This window comes from Carassius auratus, chromosome 23 (genome assembly GCF_003368295.1).
Source record: "Carassius auratus strain Wakin chromosome 23, ASM336829v1, whole genome shotgun sequence".
Lineage (NCBI taxonomy): Eukaryota > Metazoa > Chordata > Actinopteri > Cypriniformes > Cyprinidae > Carassius > Carassius auratus.
In genome coordinates, this window is record NC_039265.1 from 9,444,028 (window position 1) to 9,466,527 (window position 22,500).

Below are 22,500 nucleotides of genomic sequence, written 5' to 3' on the forward strand. Positions count from 1 at the left end.
GATATGAAACGAATGAACAGAATAAGCAAAGCGCGCTCACCAATCAAACAGCCGCGCTGCGCGTCTCAGTCTCTCAAAAACCAAACCAGTTCTCTCTCAAGAGTAGGCTAATGCAGCTTAGATATGGATACATTGTCTACATGGCCTTCAGGTTTGCATCTTTATCTTTTGCTGGTTTGCGCGGCACACACACATCTGTTTATGTTCACTAAACATTATAGACTCGCTTAAAGTGTTTTGTGCCACTGAATTGATGCATTGAATTGCTTCAGTCGTGTTCAGATGATCACTTAACGCTTGTCATGACATCTCTCTGCTTGCATGATAAATATTATTTTAGAAATTAATAATTATTTTAGTTTAACACGAGTGATAACTACGGAAAAAAAAGATAAAAAGAAATAACGATCTCATCAAGTAACTGTACCACAATGTATCGGAATGCAGATTTACGAAAAATGTTGTGATTGTTACAGATACAAATACTGGCTATTGCATGAAAATTTTAATATGTAATGTCATAATTATAAAAATTTTAAAATATATACATGTAAATGTTGAATAAGGCTATACATTAATAAGTGTTTGTCAGTTTGTGCAAAGGACTACAGATATTATCTTCCGGTTTCATAGACAAGGTGTAAGCTTAGTCCCAGACAAAACAAACAAACAAAAAAAAAAACACTTAATGAAACTTGCACTGACAGATATTAAAATATGAAATAGTTTCATTGTTTAGTCTCAAGATGCACACCAGTAGTGTACATGTTACTTAAATGTCTTAATTGAACTATGGCCTAATCCTAGTTTAACCTAAACCCTTTCTGTGAAACCGGGCCTATCATACATGGGCCCTGTGTTTTTGGATAGGAAACTTTACAGAAAATAGGCAATAATGTGTTAAAACTCTATTGTTTTGTCACTTAATAGTGATAGAAAGATGGATGGATGGATAGATAGATAGATAGATAGATAGATAGATAGATAGATAGATAGATAGATAGATAGATAGATAGATAGATAGATAGATAGATAGATACGGATGGATGTGTATGGTTGGATGGATAGTAGATAGAAGTGGCCAGTATTAAAACTTCACAGTGTTACTGATGTTTTTTTCACATTGGATCAAACATCAGTTTTAAGAGGAATCCTATTGATTTTACTCATAAACACTCTTGTATTTTGAGGATTTTACCCTGTTATTCCCGGTCTGGTCTTTGTAATAGATCCAGTTGAGGTTTTCTTTGGTTCGGTACTGCAGGCTGTATTTCGTTGTCCATTCGTCAGCATCACAGCGGCCCTGAGCTAGGATACCCGAGACCACCCGCACCTCCTGGAGGTCGATCTGAAGCCACTGATTCGTGTCCTGGAACTTGGATAGCCAAGCACAGCTGCGACAAAGCGGGAAGTCAGTCAGTGTCCGCTTTATTATGACCCCACACAAGTTAAATCAGATTTAGCGCTAGTCGTTTTGGTAATGGTAAAACCGAAGCTTTCATTTCAGGCTGATTTAGTGCGGCTATAAGGTTTTTCTGAGACACTTACCCAAACCCTTGACTGTTCAGTCTGGCTTTATTTGGGGTCCATGAAGAGAACCAGCCCACATACTGATCCTGGTTTGAACAGGTAAGCTGCTCCGCCATCACTGACCCGGACTCAAACCCCAGCGGTTTGTGGTAGGGACACTCTGATTGGAAACAAGGAGCATTAAAAACATCAGGTCATGCCCACCATCTCAAGAACAACATATTAAATGTGATTTACACAAGCAGGGCCAACTTCTGAACTGAACTGGGAAATTACAGAACAATGCATTTTTCCGTTTATGTGTACAATTTTAGAAAAAGTTGTCTGCTCAATTGTGCTCCTTCCTGCTAAAAAATAAATAAATAAAAATAACTATAACGAATTTCAGTCAGGTTTCATCATGGCATAGAAACTGCACTTGTTAAAATTACAAATGACTTGCTTCTTGGGTCATACTAAGGCTGCTTCTTATTGCTAGCTTTACTTGATCTTAGTACTATGTTTCGACACTATTGATCATGACATATTCATTGATTGATTACAAAACTATACAGGTATTAAAAGAGCAGGCTTTAAAATGGTTTACTAAGATCCTACATCTCCGATCACTACCACTTTTAGAAGGAATCATCTCAGTTAAATCCAATAAAGTATGAAGTGCCACAATGATCTGTCCTAGGCCCTCTGCTATTTTCAGTATATATGTTGCCCCTTAGTAATATTATTAGAAAATACAGGATTAGTTTCCACTGTTATGCTGATGATGCTCAACTACATATCTTAACAAGACCAGATGAAACATCTAAATTATCTAAGCTAACAGAGTGTGTTAAAAATTTAAAAGATTGGATGACCAATAATTTTTTATTAAATTCAGATAAGACAAAGTTATTACTTACTGGACCAAAAAAACAGTGCAAAGAATCTTGTAGATTACAATCTGCAACTAGATGGATGTACTGTTACTTCCTCTACAGTCAGAAATCTGGGTGTTTTATTAGACAGCAATTTGTCTTTTGAAAATCATATTTCCAATGTTACAAAAACTGCATTCTTCCATCTTAGAAACATTGCCAAGCTACGAAACATGTTATCTGTTTCTGATGCAGAAAAGCTAGTTCATGCATTCATGACCTCTAGACTGGACTATTGTAATGCACTTCTAGGTGGTTGTCCTGCTTCTTCAATAAACAAGCTACAGGTCGTCCAAAATGCAGCAGCTAGAGTCCTTACCAGGTCAAGAAAATATGATCATATTACCCCAATTTTACAGTCTCTGCACTGGCTACCTATTAAGTTCCGTATCAGTTACAAATGATCACTACTTACCTATAAGGCCCTAAATGGTTTAGCTCCAGCGTACCTAACTAGCCTTCTACCACGTTACAACCCATCACGCACCCTAAGGTCACAAAACGCTGGACTTTTGGTAGTTCCTAGGATAGCAAAGTCCACTAAAGGAGGTAGAGCTTTCTCACATTTGGCTCCCAAACTCTGGAATAGCCTTCCTGATAATGTTCGGGGTTCAGACACACTCTCTCTGTTTAAATCTAGATTAAAAACTCATCTCTTTCGCCAAGCATTCACGTTATGTATTGTACTTCAGTTACATCTGATCAAATGAACATTGTTAACAGTTAACATTATTTTGCATGGGTTCAACACATTTATTGCTTTGTTGGAACAGCCACTACGCTAATTTTTCTCTATTTGGTGTCCTTTGGTAACTAGGAATTACACAGGCTTCAGTCTGGATCCAACCCTTACAAACATCTGAGAAAAGATGATGCCAACCCTTCAGATGACGCTCAGACAACATACAAAACTACCATATTTTGCTATTAATTTGATTGCAAAACATATAATCATTGGCGGTAATAAGAAACCATATGTTTCTGCCATATGGCCATTAACTTGAGATAGTCACCACTGATACGAATTGCTAAATATAATTTACTAAATATTGTCCAGCAGTTTGTGATTGGGTAGGACTATTTCAGTCCCGGTAATCTGGGCATCAGAATCATTAGTCATGGGATTATCCACTGATACTCTGTACTCTCACTCAGAGTCACCATCACTCTCTCATTCTCATTCTGATGGTCTCTCGCTCATCTCGTCTCATCGTCTCCATCACACAGTCCTCTAGGTCTCTTTTTCCTGATCTGTTAATAATTTGATCGTTATGTCTGCTGCTCTGTCAAACTGGGGTCAGAGGGCGGTTCATGTGTTATCAGTTTTAGCTGATGCATTATGGATGATCATTACTCACGTAATCACTCTAAAGCCTGTTGGCCTCATGCCCTGAATCAGTAAGCATGCACTTCTGAAGGGACAGCGAGGTGCTCTTGTCTCTAATCTTTTCAGTGACAATTAATGCTGCATGACCTTGCATGTTTATGCCATTGAAGACGCACATGGTCCAGACAACATTGTTTATGCATGTAAACACATACAGACATGCATGTTTATCTAATGCTCTTCAACCGTCCAGTTGAGCATGTATATTCACTTATGCACTGATAATTAACAAGCGATCTAATATGTTTAACCCAGATACTGGGAACAGTAAACAACATTTTTTTTTATAAAAATGTAAATTAATTTGTATTTCCTGTTAGCTGAATTTCACGATATGAAAACTAGCTAAAGTTCTGTGAATCTTAAAGCAATGAATACTGTATATCTATATCCGCCCATATGTGTACATTTTTGATTGTATTAGTCTATATTGAGTCTCTATTGAGTGATAGTCAATGTGAAATAGCAAATGGGAGAAATGGATGAACACAAAACAGGTGAAGTGTGTTGAAAAATGGAGAGATTGAGATGGGGGGTGTAAACTTTTGAACATGATGATTCTTCTCATTTTGTTTAACCATACATTTTTTTTCCTTAAGTACTGGACTTTATAAGCTACATAAATACTAACTTGTTTCCCAGAAGACAAAATAAATACAATTTACTCTGATCATCCAATTTAACAAGTTAACACCCCTCGTCTCTTAATGAAATGAGTGGCCTTCTTGAGCATCAGTACGTGTTTTCACCTTTTGTAATAGTTATGCACGAGTCCCTCAACTGTCTTCAGTGTTAAAACATAGATTTCAAAATCATAGTCACTTCTATAAAGGGTTAAAAAATGCAGAAGATGTTGAAAAAACCAAAGAATGTGCTGGAGCTGGATGATTTTTCTGAATAACAGCAGGAAGTTGAACTACTCGGGACCAACAATGGAAAAATCGCTTCTTATTTTTTTCCAATTATTAACATTTTGCACATTCTGCAAAGGCTATGTAAACGTATGTGCACAACTGTGTGTGTGTGTGTACTGACCCGGCATGCAGTCCAGATAGGGGCTGTGTGTGGATGGCGTGGTGCTGATGGAGGTCCAGGTGGCTGGAGTTCCTGTGGGTCGTGGCTCCTGACAGTCACAGTTACAGCCCATCGGCGTTTGATTCTCCACCACTTGCTTCACACTCACCTCATCATCATCTTCATAAGTCCATGTCATCTCTAACTCCTGACACACATGTACAATAGTCTCACACACTGTCATATGCAGTATAACAACACACACACCTGTACACGTACACACACATTTAAACTTACCCCCTGTGTATTTACGCCAATGAAAACTGTAAGAGATCAGAGAGATACAGGTCTCAATTAAAGAAATATATATCCCAGTACAGTCAAAAATACATTTTTAACTGGTCAAAGTATAAATATATGGTTAAAATAAGTTGAAAGCCAGTGAAATATGCTTTTGAAATTTAAAATATATTTCAATCTTCATATGAAAGTGTCGTCTGAAATTTTTATCTAAAATATGGATTTTTAATCATGTTTCTCTGTTTGGGTTGAGTCATTTTACTCTAATTGCAATGCATAGGTCCTTTTCTATGCAATTTGAGTTAAATATCTGAACATAAATATAGGAAAAAAAATCCTAATTTTGAACAAAAATTTCTGACTGCACTTAGAGGCTTTTGCATCTGAACACTTCATATATATTTCAGGAGCAAGAAAATATTTTCTTATACTTTTTTGTATTATAGGAGCCTACACAGCCTGTATCTAAAAAAGAAAAAAAAAGTAGAGCAAAATTTGTAATTTAATCATTTTGACTTTTTTATATTTTAAATATTTTACAACTCAGTTATTATTATTATTATTTTTTTTTTATAAATGTGACATATGGGAATGCATTTTTTTCTTAGATTGAAATATATTGAGGGGGAAATGTATTTTAAAATGTAAAAAAAAAAAAAAATATATATATATATATATATATATATTTTTTTTTACATATTGGTAGAAAATATATTTACGTAGCCTAAATATATTTCGAAACTTTCTAATTCTATGAGTGTAGCTAGGATATGCCTACAACGATAAAAACAGCGACAGACGATATCGGTGGAATCAGATTTGGAGCGATTTTTATAGGCTATTTCCCCGCCAATGCACGATTAAAAAATAAATAATTTGACAGCCAATCAAAATCCACAAACAGCTCAAGCATTTAAAGCGGCATTATACAAAACTTATAAAGCGTGCTTAAAATAATCATAATCTGTTATCGGTGTAATCGGTCCTTTAAAATCATTAAAGTAATAATTTCCATAAATGAATCACTTTGCACACGTTTTGTTCTATTTTATCCATTTATCCCTTTACTGCTAGATATTAAGAAGATCTGCTAGAGTCTAAATACATAACTGTCAAGTTCCAGATGGTGTGTCCAGCTCTCACATCACACACACTTTGTACCTTGAGTCAGCCGCAGCAGAAACACACTGAGGATCTTCACGTCCATCTTGATGGTCAGGTCTAGTGTGTTATGAACAGCAGCGGTCAGTGTGCTCTGGATTACTGTAATCCACCGAAGCCATACATCCAATAATAGTCCTGATCACCTCTGCCTGCCCTCTTTCTGTTCACAGGTTGCTCTTTTAGATCTCAGGAAGCTTGACAGAGTTCTAGGTTGGGATTCAATGTTGTACCCACTTTTGTTTCTTTTGAAATCTACAAATGCTTAAAGTGATTAATTAAATCATGTGTTTGTTTTCTCTTGATTAAACAATAGTTTTACATAAACAGTTTAAAAGTAGTGAGTTGTAAATAATAATAAAATAAAGAAAGATCTTGGATCTTTATTTAGTGCATGCTATTATTAAAGCGTCGTTTTCCTTCGGGTTAAATTCAATATGTTGATATAGGCCTATATTAATAATTAAGCCTTTTTCAGTTGCATATAAAATTCTCAAAACATAAGACACTGAAAAATTGTAATCTGGTTAATTAACTGGTTTTTATTCAAGTCAACATATTTTAGGCCTATTTGATCAATAAATCAGGCTAGTCATTTATATATATATATATATATAAAAAATGATGCATTAAATCAGGTGGAAAAACAATTGCAGGTATTTGCATGTTACATGCAGTGTAGAGCAAGATAGCAATGCTTTTACTAAAAAAAAAACTATGATTTATCAGCGCACTGTATGGAGCTTTGGTTCGTGTGAATGCTTTAATTAGGTTAATAAGCTTTAATTAAGGCTGAAGTGTTTCACCTGTGCTAAGATGAGCTGAGACACAATAAACAGCTCTGTCTCAGGCTCTGTGACCAGCAGCGATCATGAAAGCATCATCTGAAAGGAGGCTGAAGTCTCTGAACACGTCCAGGAGAACCGGCTGGACGCGCAAACGGAGTACCGAGGCGTATTCCGCTTACATTTACAAGATCGAGAAGGTGTGCTAATGCAAACAATGCCCGACTATAATTTGTTTTTTTTGTATCTGTTGTGGGAAGCTAGTTCAAAAGCGTTTCATTTATTTGCGTGTTTCAAATTCATTTTCCCCCCTTTTCTTTTAAGGAGGTGTCTGAGGACGTGAGTGACGCCGTCTCTCTGATGCGCCGCCTGTCCGACGCGCACGCGCAGATGAGCGCCGAGGCCGCGCGACTCTCCAAGTTCAATCGGCGGCGCGTCATCACGCAGCGAGAGCTGCACGCAGCCGCGAAAAAGCTCCTGATGGCTGAGATTTAAGTGTCGCATTTAGACTTTTTAGATTTAATAAAGATGTTTCCGCTTTTAAAAAGTCTTCACGCCATTTATTACCATCTGAACAAATTTATCCAGACTAACTTGTCTTAAAGCCTGTCACTTTAAAAACTTTTAACCTTTAAACATAAGTCTAATGATAGCCTAATGAGTTTTGATTTTTTTTTTTTTTAAAGCATATTGCTAGTTTATTGAAGACATCCTATTTTAACATACTTGGACTATATTGGACTACAAAATTCAACTTTTCTTTTTAAGATGGAATAATTCTGATTTTCTCTTTTTTAGTACGGACACTTCTAAACTTAACTTTAATACCAGGATAATGTTATACGTGAGTTTTCATTAATCCAAAACCTAGATTTTAGGTTAATTATATCAGAAAACGGTTAATCTGTGGTCCATGTGGATGTTTGTCATGGGGCGGCGCTGTAACATCAGTATACTTGACACAAACAGCCAGTTTGTTGTTTTAAATTATAAATCAACAGGGATTTTAATGAAGCTTCTTGTTAATGCTCAAACATTTTGTCCAACAGATTGTAATTAATAAATTGTAAGCGTTTCTAGCATCTGACACGCACGTGACACTTGCCCCGGATTGACATTTCAGAAAGAGCTCAGTGTAGTACAACACGACGCCTAATAATAAAATTAAATCGTAAAATAAATTTGTATATAAAATCAGCCTATCATTTATGAAAGTATTATAAATGAAATGTTGTTCTTTGTTGTATTTGACGTCACTTAGTTATCCAGAGCTATTTAATCTGATGTTCAAAAATACAAGTTTACACAGTACTCTGAGTGCATTAACAGTCACAGCTGTTGACAATGAAATGAAATGCATAATTATGCAAATACGGGGTTTATTTATTACAAAAGCAATCAGGCCACGATAGACCAAATGTTTTAAACAGATACAGAAAGAACAAAGGCTTTTATTTTTGACATTGTACGTGATCCTCTGATGTGTATTCCCTTTTAAAACCCTGCCCACCTTGGCTTTAAATCGTTTGACAATCGCCTTCCAGCAACATTGACGGGGGTGTGACTCTAGCGCTGACTGCCGCAAGTATCCTCCAATCAACTGTCTGGCTCCGGAGTGGGCGGGGATAACGGTCTTCTTTCCACCAATGAAAACCCCCCGAGCGAACCCCCCGTCCAATGAGCGACGAGTCGTCAGCTGACGCTGTTTAGCATTTATTGTACACAAGACTCGGACTAAGACAGACGCGAATCACTGTGAATCCAGAACTCATGTGAATTCATCGTTCATTTACAAACTAACCTCTTCATAAAGGTACTGTACGTTATCATTTCTTTTCCGAACAAGCTTGTTAACGCCTCGCGTGACTGGACGTGTAAACAGCAGCGTGCATTGGAGATCACATGCGCGTGTTAGTTTAAGCAAATGTGTTAATTAGCCTTTTACAATCAAATGTGTAAAAAGCAAAATCTGCTTTTAAGTTTTGTGCATTTGATCTTTGAATTAATTTATGATGTTAATATTTCTATCAGCGAAGCCCAACCCTGTGCATATGAACTGGCTCTTGAAAACATGCGTGCAAGTTCAACAATTTAATAATCAATATCATCACAATATCCGCATGACATGCATTTTAACAGTTTATTATTATTGCAACAACGATATTTATGATAATAACATTTTTTAAAATATATATATTGTGCTATTATAGAAACATTAAAATTACAAAAATTATATACATTTGTATGTATATGTGCCTTTTTATATATTTTTAATGCATAAGAGATGTTAAATGTGTCAGATGCATCGAGTTTGTGTTTTTTTTTGTTTCGTGTGTGTGTGTGTGTGTGTGTGTATATATATATATATGTATATATGTGTATGTGTGTATGTTACTTTTTTATTTCAACAATATTGCATTTCAGTTATTTCAATTTATATATATATATATATATATATATATATATATATATATATATATATATATATTTCTGTTAGCATTCATTTCAAGTAAATTTTTTTTAGTGGTTTTTATGTCATGGATGCCATTATATAAATATTAAATTGTGAAAATAGTAAAACATGAAAAATAATAATTAAATGTGCCTTTTTACATGTTTTCTGAGTTTATCATCATGATTTGATGCAATGATAATTTGAATGACTCTGTGCCACTGATCCTGAGTGTCTTTGATTGTTTATTTCACATTTACTGGGCTTTTATTTAACCATGGGACATTATGTATGTAGTGAATGGGTCAGATCTCCACTCCTGTTCTTGGCTCATCTCTCTTGCTGTCGTCCTCAGATGCAGTTCATGCTGTTGTTCAGCAGACAAGGCAAGCTCCGTCTGCAGAAATGGTACGTTCCTCTGTGCGATAAGGAGAAGAAGAAGATCACGCGGGAGCTGGTGCAGACCGTTCTGGCACGCAAACCCAAGATGTGCAGCTTCCTGGAGTGGAGGGATCTGAAAATCGTGTATAAAAGGTGAGTAGAGCGGCTTTGAGGTTTTGCGTTGTTTTACGTCTTGCTGATGAAAACACACAATGTTAACCTGTTTTTGAGTGACCCATCATCGACCCATCCCACACTTGAAATTCTAACTTCGATATGATACCTTAAAAAAAGTTTGGTGGCGATCAGTCGGCTAATTTCTAAAAAAAAGAGATGTATTTATATGATGGATTTTAATGTAGGCTTTTATTCATATGTAAGCATTGTTTCAATCATAATGCAGAATTTGCCATTTTTGTCGGCGGACTTTTAACTTTAAAGATGGTGTGTATTGACAACCGTCTGCCTTGGACAGACATATTCCAGACAAATAACATTATGCGGTTTTCATTTATATGCTGTCTATTGCTGATGATCGCATTATTTACCATATGAATCTGTTTACACAAGTTTTTCACGCCCTGTTCACGTGTGTTTTTGTTCAGAAGATGTGTAATAGCGCCCCCAAGTGTATAACAGTGAAAATACATAAAAACTCATAATTTGCGGGGAAGCGCAGTCTTCTAAATTACAAGATTACTCATCAGTGGCGGGCAAAGAGTTAAAGTAACCTGAAGCAACCTGCTCTTACTCTCGAATTACGTTCATTTCCGCGTCTATTTGTGCTTGAATTGACACATACGCGCAAAATTGTCAAAATGCATGTCTCAGCAAGTATCCTTCTAAACACTGTTGCTTATGGCTTCAGTGAAGGTAAACAGTTGAGAAAGAAAATGGATGTGTAACAGTAGAATAGAACAATATTTGTCTGAGATGCAACTATTTGAAAATCAGGAATCTGAGGGTGCAAAAAAAATCTAAATATTGAGAAAATAGTCTTTAAATTTCTCCAAATGAAGCTGTTAGCAATGCATATTAATAATCAAAAATGATGTTTTTATATACTTACAGTAGAAAATTTAGAATGTTAATATAAACATGATCTTTACTTTAATATTGTAATGATTTTTTGCTTATAAGAAAAATCTATAGTTTTGATCCATACAGTGTATTTTTGGCTATTGCTACCATTATACCCCAGAGACTGCTTTTGTGGTCCAGGGTCACATTTTCAAATGTTAAAGTATTTTTTATTATTTGCTAATGCACAATGAACTAACATGAATGATCAAGATAAAATTAAGATATTAAAATGTGTTTATATTTAAAAAGCACCATATATTTAGCTGTTTTTTTGTAATAGAGTTCAGCACTATTTCATTTGAAGTGTGATGTTTGTTTTCGTTCAGTATTTAGTGTTCTGGTGGTTGCTATGGTCTTGCGCGCACACACACACACACACACACACACACTAAACTTTAATACCTTGGTGTTATCAGCTTCTGAGAACGAGCAGAATATAAATCTGAACATTGGCATAATTGATTTAGCAGTGTATAATGTTGTTATTGTGTTTTCTGCTGCGTCTGAAAGGAGCAGCATGAGCTGATTGTTATTATGCTGTTATGATTAGTATTGAGTATGATGAGTGAATGTAAAGTATGTTGTGTTGGAGTGTGCTGAAGGGCATCAGTCCTCGTGTTCACTTTGTTCTCTTCTGTGTTTGGTGCGGAGTCGAGTGGTGATTTCTTCTGAAAACTACAGGCTCACACCAGCACTCACCGTACATCATTGTGCATCAGCATGTTCACCATTTGCACTGTTTAATTATAAAGACTACAGATCAACACAAACCCAAAGGCTGCTTCTTAATAAAACTGTTTAGCTTTTTTAGAGCTGAAAATTAAAAGCTTGCTTTATGAATCAGTTTTACAGTAATGATTGTCCCTGAATATACAGATAAACAGGTTTTTGGAATGATTCAGCATTTGTTAATCAATCATTCTGAATTAAAAAAAACAACACTTTTTTTATTTTATATTTTGTCATTTTAGTTTTTGTTGATTGTTTACTCTAATTTTATAACATTTGCATATTTTTCTTATGCATTTATAACATTTTCATTTTTTATTATTTTTGTTGCTTTGTTCACTCAATTTGCATATTCTATTTAAAATTATTTCATTTACTCTATTTACATTTTTCATTTTAATTATTTATCTTATTTCCATTTATATGCATTTATTTTGTTTTAGGTTTTTGTTACTTATTCACGTTCATATTTTTCTGTATTTTTTTATTACATTTTGCATGTTTTTTTTTTAATTCTGCACATATTTTCCTATTTCATTTTCATTTTTTAATGTGATTTAATATTTTCACATTATTTCATTTTTCTTGCTTTGTTCACTCGATTTGCATATTTGTATTTTTATTTTATTATGTTTACTCTATTTATATTTTCATTGAATTATTGTATTGCATTCATCTAATTTGCATTTTTTTCATTTTATTACTCAATTTGCACATTTTATTGTCTTTTTGTATTCAGTTCCCCATTTTTATTTATTATTTTTCTCTTTTTTTATTTGTTCAACTGGATTTGCAAAAAAAAAAAAAATATTGTGGTTATTCACTCAATCTGAATATTGTCTAATTTAATTGTATTTTACTACTTGTACACTCTAGTTGCATATTTTTATTTTCTTGTAAATGACCCATTTTAAACTACCTGATTGAGGCTGGACACACTTCAGCAGTACAGAGCTCTTTGTAAAGCCAGTAAAACACACTAAACTCAAACTGCAGCAGAAAGAAAGTCTAGACGGATGAACAGACTGTGGGCTGTAATAATGAACGTGACCTTGTGTCTACAGCAGTTCCTCTGGTTCTTCAGCCTTTGGTTCTGTTCCAGATTGATTCCCTCACAGCTCGCCTCGTCTGACCTCTGACCCCAGCCACATGCTCTTAACAGCCTTACAGTCTGTCTCTGTCAGCGCCGTCCAAACAGAGCATTAGCATTGCTAAGCAGCTGTGTGTTTGGATGAAACGCCTGTCAGTGCATGTTGTACAGCATTACAAGAGAACATGTTCCATCCTGGCTGCTTTATGCAATTTCTGACACTCAGTGTGTACAGGTTTGTGTCTTAGCTTGTGTGGAAACCAAGTTTTACTTAATGTACACTAGTTTTAAATGTGTGATGTTTGTTTGTGTTTTCAGATTTTTGTAAGAATAACATTAGTCGCTTGCTTAACTATTAATTGTTGACTCCATTTGCAAATTATTTACATTTTATTTCTTGTTTGCTCCATTTGCATAATTATATTTTATTACATTCATTCTATTTGCATTTAAATTTTTATTTTATTGCATTACGTGTACTCCATTTGAATATTTTTTTTATTAAGTGTTAACTTTATTTGCATATTTGTACAGTATTTTATTTAATTTTAGTCACCCCATTTTGCAGATTTTTTCACATTCATTACGTTGTTACATTCATCAAATTTAATTTGTTGTATTTTAATATTTTTTCACTCAATTTTAATATTATTACATTAACACCATTTGCATACTTTATTTTAGTACTTGTTCATGTCATTTGCATTTTTTAAATTGTATTAAAAAAATGTATTTGCATATTTTTATTTTATTAATTTTTTTGTTATTTATAAAAAAATGTTGGTACTCCCTTATTTGAATATTTCTGTTTTCTTGTTCATTCCATTGGCATTTGTTTTATTTTATAACATTCACTCCAATTGCATTTTTATGTTATTACTTGTTCACTTCATTTGAATTTATTACATTCACTCAATGTGCATACTCTATTTTTCATCAATATTTTTATCTAAGCAACACACCTGATAATTAGTAGCAAATAAACTTGACATAAAATATGCATATTTGCAGACGTGCGTATTCAAATCACGGATTTTCAGACAAAAGTTGTTTTTGCCAAATTTTCAGACTAGTTCATTCTCATTCTGTCGGTGTCTCACACACAAACGCAGTGAAAGATGACTGTCCAGAAGACTAAATGAACGACCATCCCATTTGCTGATCACAGCAGCACATTATCGCAGAGAAAAACGCTCGCTCAGCAGCTCCCTCCGGCCAGAGAGCCGTCTGAGAGAATGAAGATTAATGAAGTGTCAGGCTGGAAAAACACTAGATATTATTATGATTAAACCACACACACGGCTGATCGGACAGAACTAGAAGACTCATTGGACGATAATCCACAAATTAAGACTTTTTGAGAAATGTTGTCCATTTGTCCAATCTGTATCATCGGTTCCCACATGATTTCCCAGAATCCTCCAGTGTGTGTGTGTGTGTGTGGTTTGATGTTTGGTGGAAAGAATAATAACGCTGTTAAATAGAGAGTTTGAAAAATGTAGACTAATTCACAAACATCAAATCGGGTTTTAACACTATTTTTCTCCTGAAAATCTCCATTGTAGTCCTGAAGTATTTGCTTGGTTTAATCAAAAGCTTGCTTGAATTTGTTTCTAGATCTTTCTATGTGACATAACGCTTCTTTAGAAGTCGATCTGAGAGCAGTTTCCTCAGGAGGTGCAGAGAAACATGTTGCACTCCGTCAAAAATTATAATCAATAAAGCTGTCTTTTTTGTTTTGTTTTGTTGTTGTTTTTTTGACATTCTGCACAGCTTTTTCATTTTGTTTTCCTGGTCTGTCTGACATAGAAGTGGTCTCTCATAAATAACCTGTAGGCTACAATGCATTTTTTGTTATACCTTTATACAACAAACAAACCTATTCTCCCAAACATCTGTATCTTGAGTTTCTGTTGCATGTATATGCAGTTAAAGCATACATTTTAATTTGTAAATGTATACAGTTTGCCAGTTTTAGTCTAGTGTCTGATCTAAATGTCTTGACAATATTGTTAACCGTTATACGAAGGTATATTGTAAGAAGCACAGACATTAACAACAAGTTACTGATTCAAATCAGTTTGTATTAGCCGCAGTGCACTAAAACAAACGTCATGTTTGTGTTGTAGATACGCCAGTCTGTATTTCTGCTGTGCCATAGAGGACCAAGATAACGAACTGATCACACTGGAGATCATCCACCGCTACGTCGAGCTGCTCGACAAATACTTCGGCAGCGTGAGTCACGTGACTTTAATTGCTAAACTCGCGTTACAATTTGCCTCCAAAAAAATGAAAGCGATCGCAGATAACCGTGATTGATCTTCTCAAACTCAGGTCTGCGAGCTGGATATCATCTTTAATTTCGAGAAGGCGTATTTCATCCTGGACGAGTTCCTGCTGGGAGGCGAGGCTCAGGAGACGTCGAAGAAGAACGTCCTGAAAGCCATCGAGCAGGCGGATCTGCTGCAGGAGGTGAGGCCTTAGCATTTCAGAGACTAAAACACTTTGCTGAGCAAGATAGTTGATTTAATTACTCAGCTGGCTTGTTTACATCTAGCTTCTTTAGAATAATAACACATAAAGTTTAATGAGTCTCCTGCCCTCTTGAATTCTGAGGTTTATTACCAGCACAGCAAAGCAACAGGGCTGTTAGCGTACATCATCGTGCTTTTGGCTTCGCACTTTGAATTGAATAGTAGAAATCCCTCAGGAGCTGCAGGTTCACAATGACTCGGTGGTTATCAGCACACACACACACACACACACACACACACATGCTGCTCTTGTATTACCCAGCCGGCCCGGCGCTTGCAAAACAAAACGTTCCTTTGTTCGTTACAGTGAAGAGGAACTGAGCTTTCAAACACAATCTTTTCATCTTGGTCTTTGTGAAGTCTCACAGACTCGCAGATCTGCAGGATGTCTGTCCTGACGCTGGGATTTCAGATTGAAGCTGAAGTGTGTCTTGAGTTTACAGCATTTTCTCTCATTCCATTTTAATGTGCAGAGTTGCTATAAGTCTAATCTGAAGTCCAGACGTCTGCCAAGTAACACTTTTGCCATCCCCCAGATCCCTAGCAGCCGCATAGCAACACCATAGGAGCCACTCAGAGCACTCTAATATCAGTCACCTTAGAACTGCAGAGCTACATCCTGGCAACCATCCAGAACACTGTAGCAACACAAAAAAACTAGCAGCAGCCACATAGAAAAGCCCTAGCAACCAGTCTGGGAACCTTTCAGAACACTGTGACAACCGCATTCCATTGACTCAGCAACAACTAAGAGCACTATAACAGGTGGCTCAGAAACGCATAGCAACACCCTAGCAACCATTCAGAGCATCATGAGCAACTAAAAACTGTAGCAAAACACTTTGGCAGTCACATAGCAACACCTTAGTAACCATCCAGAACATTATAACAAACACTTACTGTAGCAACGAACACAACCAACCGTAATCACATAGCAACACCTTAGTAACTATCCAGAGCATTGTAAAAAATATTTATTGTAGCAACACACGCAACCAACCGTAAACACATAAAAACACCTTAGTAACCATCCAGAACATTATAGCAAATACTTACTGTAGCAACGCACACAACCAAACGTAATCACATAGCAACACCTTAGTAACCATCCAGAACATTATAACAAACACTTACTGTAGGAACGCACACAACCAACCGTAATCACATAGCAACACCTTAGTAACCATTCAGAAACATTATAACAAACACTTACTGTAGCAACGCACACAGCCAACCGTAATCACATAGCAACACCTTAGTGACCATCCACAACATTATAACAAACACTTACTATAGGAACGCACACAGCCAACCGTAATCACATAGCAACACCTTAGTGACCATCCAGAACATTATAACAAACACTTACTGTAGGAACGCACACGGCCAACCGTAATCACATAGCAACACCTTAGTGACCATCCAGAACATTATAACAAACACTTACTGTAGGAACGCACACAGCCAACCGTAATCACATAGCAACACCTTAGTAACCATTCAGAAACATTATAACAAACACTTACTGTAGCAACACACACAGCCAACCGTAATCACATAGCAACACCTTAGTAACCATCCAGAACATTATAACAAACACTTACTGTAGCAACGCACACAGCCAACCGTAATCACATAGCAACACCTTAGTAACCATTCAGAAACATTATAACAAACACTTACTGTAGCAACGCACACAGCCAACCGTAATCACATAGCAACACCTTAGTAACCATTCAGAAACATTATAACAAATACTTACTGTAGGAACGCACACGGCCAACCGTAATCACATAGCAACACCTTAGTGACCATCCAGAACATTATAACAAACACTTACTGTAGGAACGCACACGGCCAACCGTAATCACATAGCAACACCTTAGTAACCATCCAGAACATTATAACAAACACTTACTGTAGGAACGCACACGGCCAACCGTAATCACATAGCAACACCTTAGTGACCATCCAGAACATTATAACAAATACTTACTGTAGGAACGCACACGGCCAACCGTAATCACATAGCAACACCTTAGTGACCATCCAGAACATTATAGCAAACACTTACTGTAGCAACACACTCAAAACTACTCTGCACAGAAGCACCACATTTACTGCTCTGAAGAACTTCAACAGTTGCCTAGCAATGCCCTGGCAACCATTCAAAGCACTCTCACAGTGGCATACAACATAACAACACCCTGACAACCATCCAGAACACTGTAGCAACCACTTAGTGACACACTCCTAAAAAAGACACTCAAAACACCTTTAAAACCACATAATATAACTGCATACTAAAAAACACTCAAGCCGTCCATTGCATTTAGAAACCACATACTGAAAATTCACTTGGATCGCCTTGGTAACCACAAAGAAACCACCCAGCAACACCCTAGCAACCTTTCAGAGCATTATACCAACAACATACTGTAGCAATAAGCTAAAAGCAACAAGCATAGAACATGATAGCAAGAAAACTGTCCGAGCAACCTCATAATAACAGCCAAGTAACTAGCCGGGCTGCTTTAGCAACTGCATAGAACATACAAAAAAATAGAAATGAGAAATGATGCACTTCAGCTTTAATTCAGGTGTCATTTTCACTGAATCTGATGTCTGTCTTCTCTCTCTTGCTTTCTGTATCCTTCCTCCTTTTGTCCAACTGGATTGTTTTGATTTACAGAATCTAGATTTTCAGATCTGTCTGCTTCCAGGTATGATTTCTGGATTATTGACTGTAGCTGTCAGTTTCCCTGTAGCTTTAGACATTAATCTGATCCCCTTGATTTTAATCTACATGTCATCAACTTCTGGAGTGATGATCAAACCGAAACTATATGAATCTGATCTGGACAGGAAGTTGATGACATGACTCAAATATAAAGAGTTAAGAGTTCGCAGTAACTAGAGTATACTTTAGAAAACTATAGAATAAAACTGAATCTCACGAAATTTGGAACATTATTTCAATCAAAAGAGCAAACCACGATATAAGATTTTACATAAAGATAATATGGGAATTAATGGTCACATTCTTAAATCTAAATGACCCAAAATAGTTAATAATAAAAAAATTCCTCTGTAATTTTCTTCCAAAAATAGCACTTTTTTAAATGTTTTTAAATGAATATTTTCCACATTTCAACCCAAAATTAAAAGGAGAAAAGAAAGGAAACTTCTATTTTGTTTGAGTAAAATTTAAGCTGCTATTTTATTTTTTAAATAAGGTTTTGTTTTTGCAATTTCTTTTTGTAAAACACTTTTTTTTATTTCAAGATTGAATGCTCTTGACACATTTTGTGAGATTTACCCATTTAGTTACTAATGCAAATTAAGCCGTTTAATTCCTGTGTATTATCATAAATTCTCCCATGCAGCAGAAGGGTTTTTGGATGGATGGATGATGTGATTGGCTGTTTTTGTAATCCAGGCTGATTTAGGCATTAGTTACAGACTAGAGGAAATAGAAGCATTCATTCTCCATCATTAAACCCAAGTTTGTGGAGCTTTGAAAGCAGAACCGAGCTGCGGTTTATCATCTCTGACTGCGATCCTGACAGACTTTGTCCCGAGGGCCAAATTACAGGCAGACAAAGGAGAACGAGAGAACAAAGACGTGCTGTCCGCGCTTTAGCAGCAAGACATGACCTAAATGTGCCGTTTTCCCACCGAGCACTGCGAAATGATTGAACTACTTATGCATCTTCATTCTGGCATCATGGGAATTTATGTAAGACATAAACAAATGTGCATAAATAACATCTAAAACCATTATCAGCTTGAGCCTCAGGGGCTGCCGTAGTCCCGACTGGGGTTTGTCCTTTATCCGCTGATTTGAGGTCAGGTTTGTGTTTGATGTTTTAATGAATCTGCTTTGGGTTTTAATGAGCTTCTGCTCCATTTCAGCAGTTTATATGACTGTATTGTTCATGCATTTAGTAAGTAAATTAAAATGATCAGTTATTTATACACATTACACTAGTAAAATCACTTATTTATTGTAATATAACTAATATTTTTGTACTCTTTATTTGTGTTTAATGAATTCGCCAACAAATTTACGCTCAAGCAATGAATTTTTCCCCTCTAAAATGCACAAATGTTATGTGTGAATTTATATCTATGAACTGTTGCATCAAAAATATTACCCAACTCCAAAAGACACGTGATGTACATTTATTTTTGTGGGAAAACAAACTCAAGTAAAACTAAGACCATTAAAAACATACAACACACACACACACACACACAGAGAACAAAGCATTGTTATTTTACATTTATTAATTATTATTGCGTTTTACATTATTTCATATTTTTATTTATTTTAGTAAATCAAATTAAATATAGATTCATCTAATTTGATTTACTAAAATGTGAGTTGTGGCCTCACATAAACTGCAACAGGTTGGGATTGGGACACATTATGTTGGGATTGGGATAATATAGTTTTATGCTGTTTTGACCACCAAAAAAAAGAGATTACGGAGTTGAAATAGAGTTTATGCAACTGCAGTGTTTTTCTAAAGCACACGTTTTCCTGTAGTGCACTTTTTAGACTTTTTTCAGTGTCTGTAACCACATTCTCATTCAGCTGAATTTAATCCGATTGCAAGAAATCCTGGCCTCCCGTGAGACAGATTTGGGGTCATTTTGTGTAACGGGGCTGTTTGTTTGGCTGGTGTTTCTGTCCGTAGAGCCAGACTGAAGACTGGGGCGGTTTGGCCAATGAGGAGATCTTATAAGGGAGCGGACTCCCGCCCACCCTGTCAGCCTATTGGTAATTGGTGTGATTTGCTTGAGCCGAATTCTGATTGGGCATGACGAAGCTCTCGCTCGCTCTGATTGGAGGAGACGTGGTGATGTGGGGGGGGGGGGGTGCTATGTGAACTGCTTAACTCTTGACCTTTGACCTGGTCACAAGATTTAGGCTGCATCCCAGTTCACAGACTATAAGTTTGTGGAAGTATATACTTTTTATAAGTTTGTATTAAGACCGTATGCCAGAAGTGGCACCTAGAATTAAAACAATGTCTTAATACACAATTGTTTTTCCAAAGCGAGCAACTGTGCATTATTTTTTGCATTTATTTTATTTCCATTTAATTATAAATATTCAGTATATTACTTAAATAAATTTGTTATAATATAAATAATACCATTAATATATAATACAATGTTTAATATTTGTTGTAATTTTATCAAATTATTTATATATATATATATATATAAAAAAAAATGATTTTGTTGTTGCTGGAATGTTTCAAAATTGCTTTTCCAAATGGATAGTTAACAAAACACTGCCAAATAAAAAAATAAAAATAAAAATCCAGTGTAGAATAAAAAACACAAATTATTATTATTATTATTATTATTGATTACATTAGTTAAGATTTAAATAGTGAGCATGAAATGTATTTTGTCACTGCATATTGTATTATATAAAATAGTACACCGAGTGTACTGCAGTGATTAGTACACTAGATGTAATCCATTCAGTACTAATCCATATATTTAAAACGATGCATATTTTGCTTCATAATAAAAGATCTGAAAGTGAGTCCTAATCTGGCGTGCTGTGCAGACTGGGTGCAGCATCAGTCTTAAAGGGCCAGTAACAGAAATTAGTGTCACGCCTTCAGTTATTGGTTTGCATCACAATGACACATTGAGCAGATGACTGAACTCGTTCTGTGAAAACATGCATGTAATGCAGATGTGTTGCATTAAAGACACGCACCCCCATCTCCACAATCAGACGCGCTTGATGTGTTTGTGTCGACCTCTGACATGATGCTTGATGGGAACTAACGGCACTGGATGACTAGTGATGTTTTAACTGCATTTCATGCCTGCAGTGAGCTGTGTGTTGCTCTGTCAGCGCAGGAGCGGGAGGGATGTGATTATTGTGTGTGTGTGTGTGTGTGTGTGTGTGTGAGCTAAAGGGAAGAGACATGAGTGCCTTTCTTTTCATTTTGGGGCTTTGGTGCTGCATCAGAATAAATGACATTATGCTGCGAGGGGTTTGCAGTTTATGATGTGATCTCTCTCACTCCTCTCTATCTCTCTCTCCCTCGCTGTCTGCCCTTTTACTGATGTTAAATTTTAATTAGATTTTATTGAACGCATTATATTCACATTTATATTTACAGTTGAGTACATCTTATGTAACCTTTTAACAGCAAATTATATATATATATATATAGAATGCAAACACAAATCTTATAATACAAATAAATATAAATAACTATATAAATATAACACACACATTTTATATATATATATATATATATATATATATATAATAAATGATTATTCATTAAAAATAAATTAAAAATAAACTGAATAAAAAACTTTTATAATATAATATATATTATATAATATAATTATAATAAAACATTAATATAAATATTTTTTTAAATAATTTACTTGTTTTAAATTTACAGCTAAATATACAAATATAATAATTGTATAATTTAATTATAAGCTTAGATTTTTTTTAATATATAATAGTGTTTTATTAGTTATTTTTATGTTTTCTTTTCTTTTCTTTTTTTGTAATACAGTATTTCTTTTGTTCTTTCAGAAATCTTCTGGAATTACTTTCCAAAATGGATTGGTCTCATTAGTTAATACAAATATTAATAATCCTAAAAATAAAGTCATGTCTTGTGTGTGTGTGTGTGATATTTTCAAATATGTTTCCCTTTGATTTGCATGTAATGTATGACCGCAACACGTTTTTTTTTTTTTTTTTTTGTGGTTTTCCCCCAGACTGGTTTCACATGATTTAGTTGTAATAATCCGATTACCATTCTTTACTTTCTCTATGTAGTTTAATAATAAAAAAAAAAAATGAAAAAAATAATAATGAACTGATTTCAAGCTTACTGTAGGTCTTAGACTTCAAACAGACGCCCTGCCGCCTGAAACGTCTCCCTCTGAGATGGTTTTAATTGAAAGCGCACAATCCCTCGTTCAATCTAATGAGAGCTCGAGCCGGGAAAGTCACTCCGGAACATTCCTGAAAGAGCAGAAGAAATTCCACACGGACTCAGAGCTCAGAGCTTAATTCTAGAGGACAGACGAGGCGCTTTGATAAGAAACCTGCGGGAGCCGCTGTGAGACGGA

The 22,500-nt window shown here is 35.5% G+C and overlaps 3 protein-coding genes across 11 annotated transcripts in view; 2 read left to right on the forward strand and 1 right to left on the reverse strand.

Moving 5' to 3' along the window:
* The window catches only part of rs1b (retinoschisin 1b), an 8,782-nt gene extending 2,393 nt beyond the window's left edge, over positions 1-6,389 (reverse strand). Inside the window, exons 1-5 of the mRNA XM_026200384.1 lie at positions 6,307-6,389; positions 5,143-5,168; positions 4,867-5,053; positions 1,549-1,690; positions 1,199-1,394 (exon numbers count right to left, since the gene is read on the reverse strand). Of these exons, the coding sequence (XP_026056169.1) occupies positions 1,199-1,394; positions 1,549-1,690; positions 4,867-5,053; positions 5,143-5,168; positions 6,307-6,352 (597 nt within the window). The 5' untranslated portion in view covers positions 6,353-6,389. The remainder of the gene's footprint in view (positions 1-1,198; positions 1,395-1,548; positions 1,691-4,866; positions 5,054-5,142; positions 5,169-6,306) is intronic.
* Positions 6,390-7,148: 759 nt separating this feature from the next.
* LOC113041742 (histone H2B.1, sperm-like) lies at positions 7,149-7,638 on the forward strand. The gene is made up of 2 exons (XM_026200385.1): positions 7,149-7,291; positions 7,416-7,638. The coding sequence occupies exons 1-2, from the start codon at positions 7,178-7,180 to the stop codon at positions 7,584-7,586; spliced, it is 285 nt and encodes a 94-aa protein (XP_026056170.1). The 5' UTR covers positions 7,149-7,177; the 3' UTR covers positions 7,587-7,638.
* A 1,146-nt stretch (positions 7,639-8,784) lies between these two features.
* Positions 8,785-22,500, forward strand: part of LOC113041231 (AP-1 complex subunit sigma-2) — a 24,192-nt gene continuing 10,476 nt past the window's right edge. For 4 of the 9 annotated variants that reach the window (XM_026199658.1, XM_026199654.1, XM_026199660.1 and 1 more), the window contains exons 1-4: positions 8,785-8,904; positions 9,899-10,077; positions 14,956-15,064; positions 15,164-15,301. In XM_026199658.1, coding sequence (XP_026055443.1) covers positions 9,899-10,077; positions 14,956-15,064; positions 15,164-15,301 — 426 coding nt within the window. In that variant the 5' untranslated portion in view covers positions 8,785-8,904. Of the gene's footprint in view, positions 8,905-9,898; positions 10,078-14,955; positions 15,065-15,163; positions 15,302-18,055; positions 18,087-20,066; positions 20,150-21,955; positions 22,090-22,500 lie in introns of those variants that run through there. The other 5 variants (XM_026199655.1, XM_026199656.1, XM_026199653.1 and 2 more) reach the window with 3 other exon arrangements.

Excerpts from the sequence above, each read along its gene's own strand:
- LOC113041742 (XM_026200385.1), top strand. The coding sequence starts at position 7,178 with ATGAAAGCATCATCTGAAAGGAGGCTGAAGTCTCTGAACACGTCCAGG. Across the intron at positions 7,292-7,415 it reads ACATTTACAAGATCGAGAAG|GAGGTGTCTGAGGACGTGAG; the intron begins GTGTGCTAATGC and ends TTTTCTTTTAAG.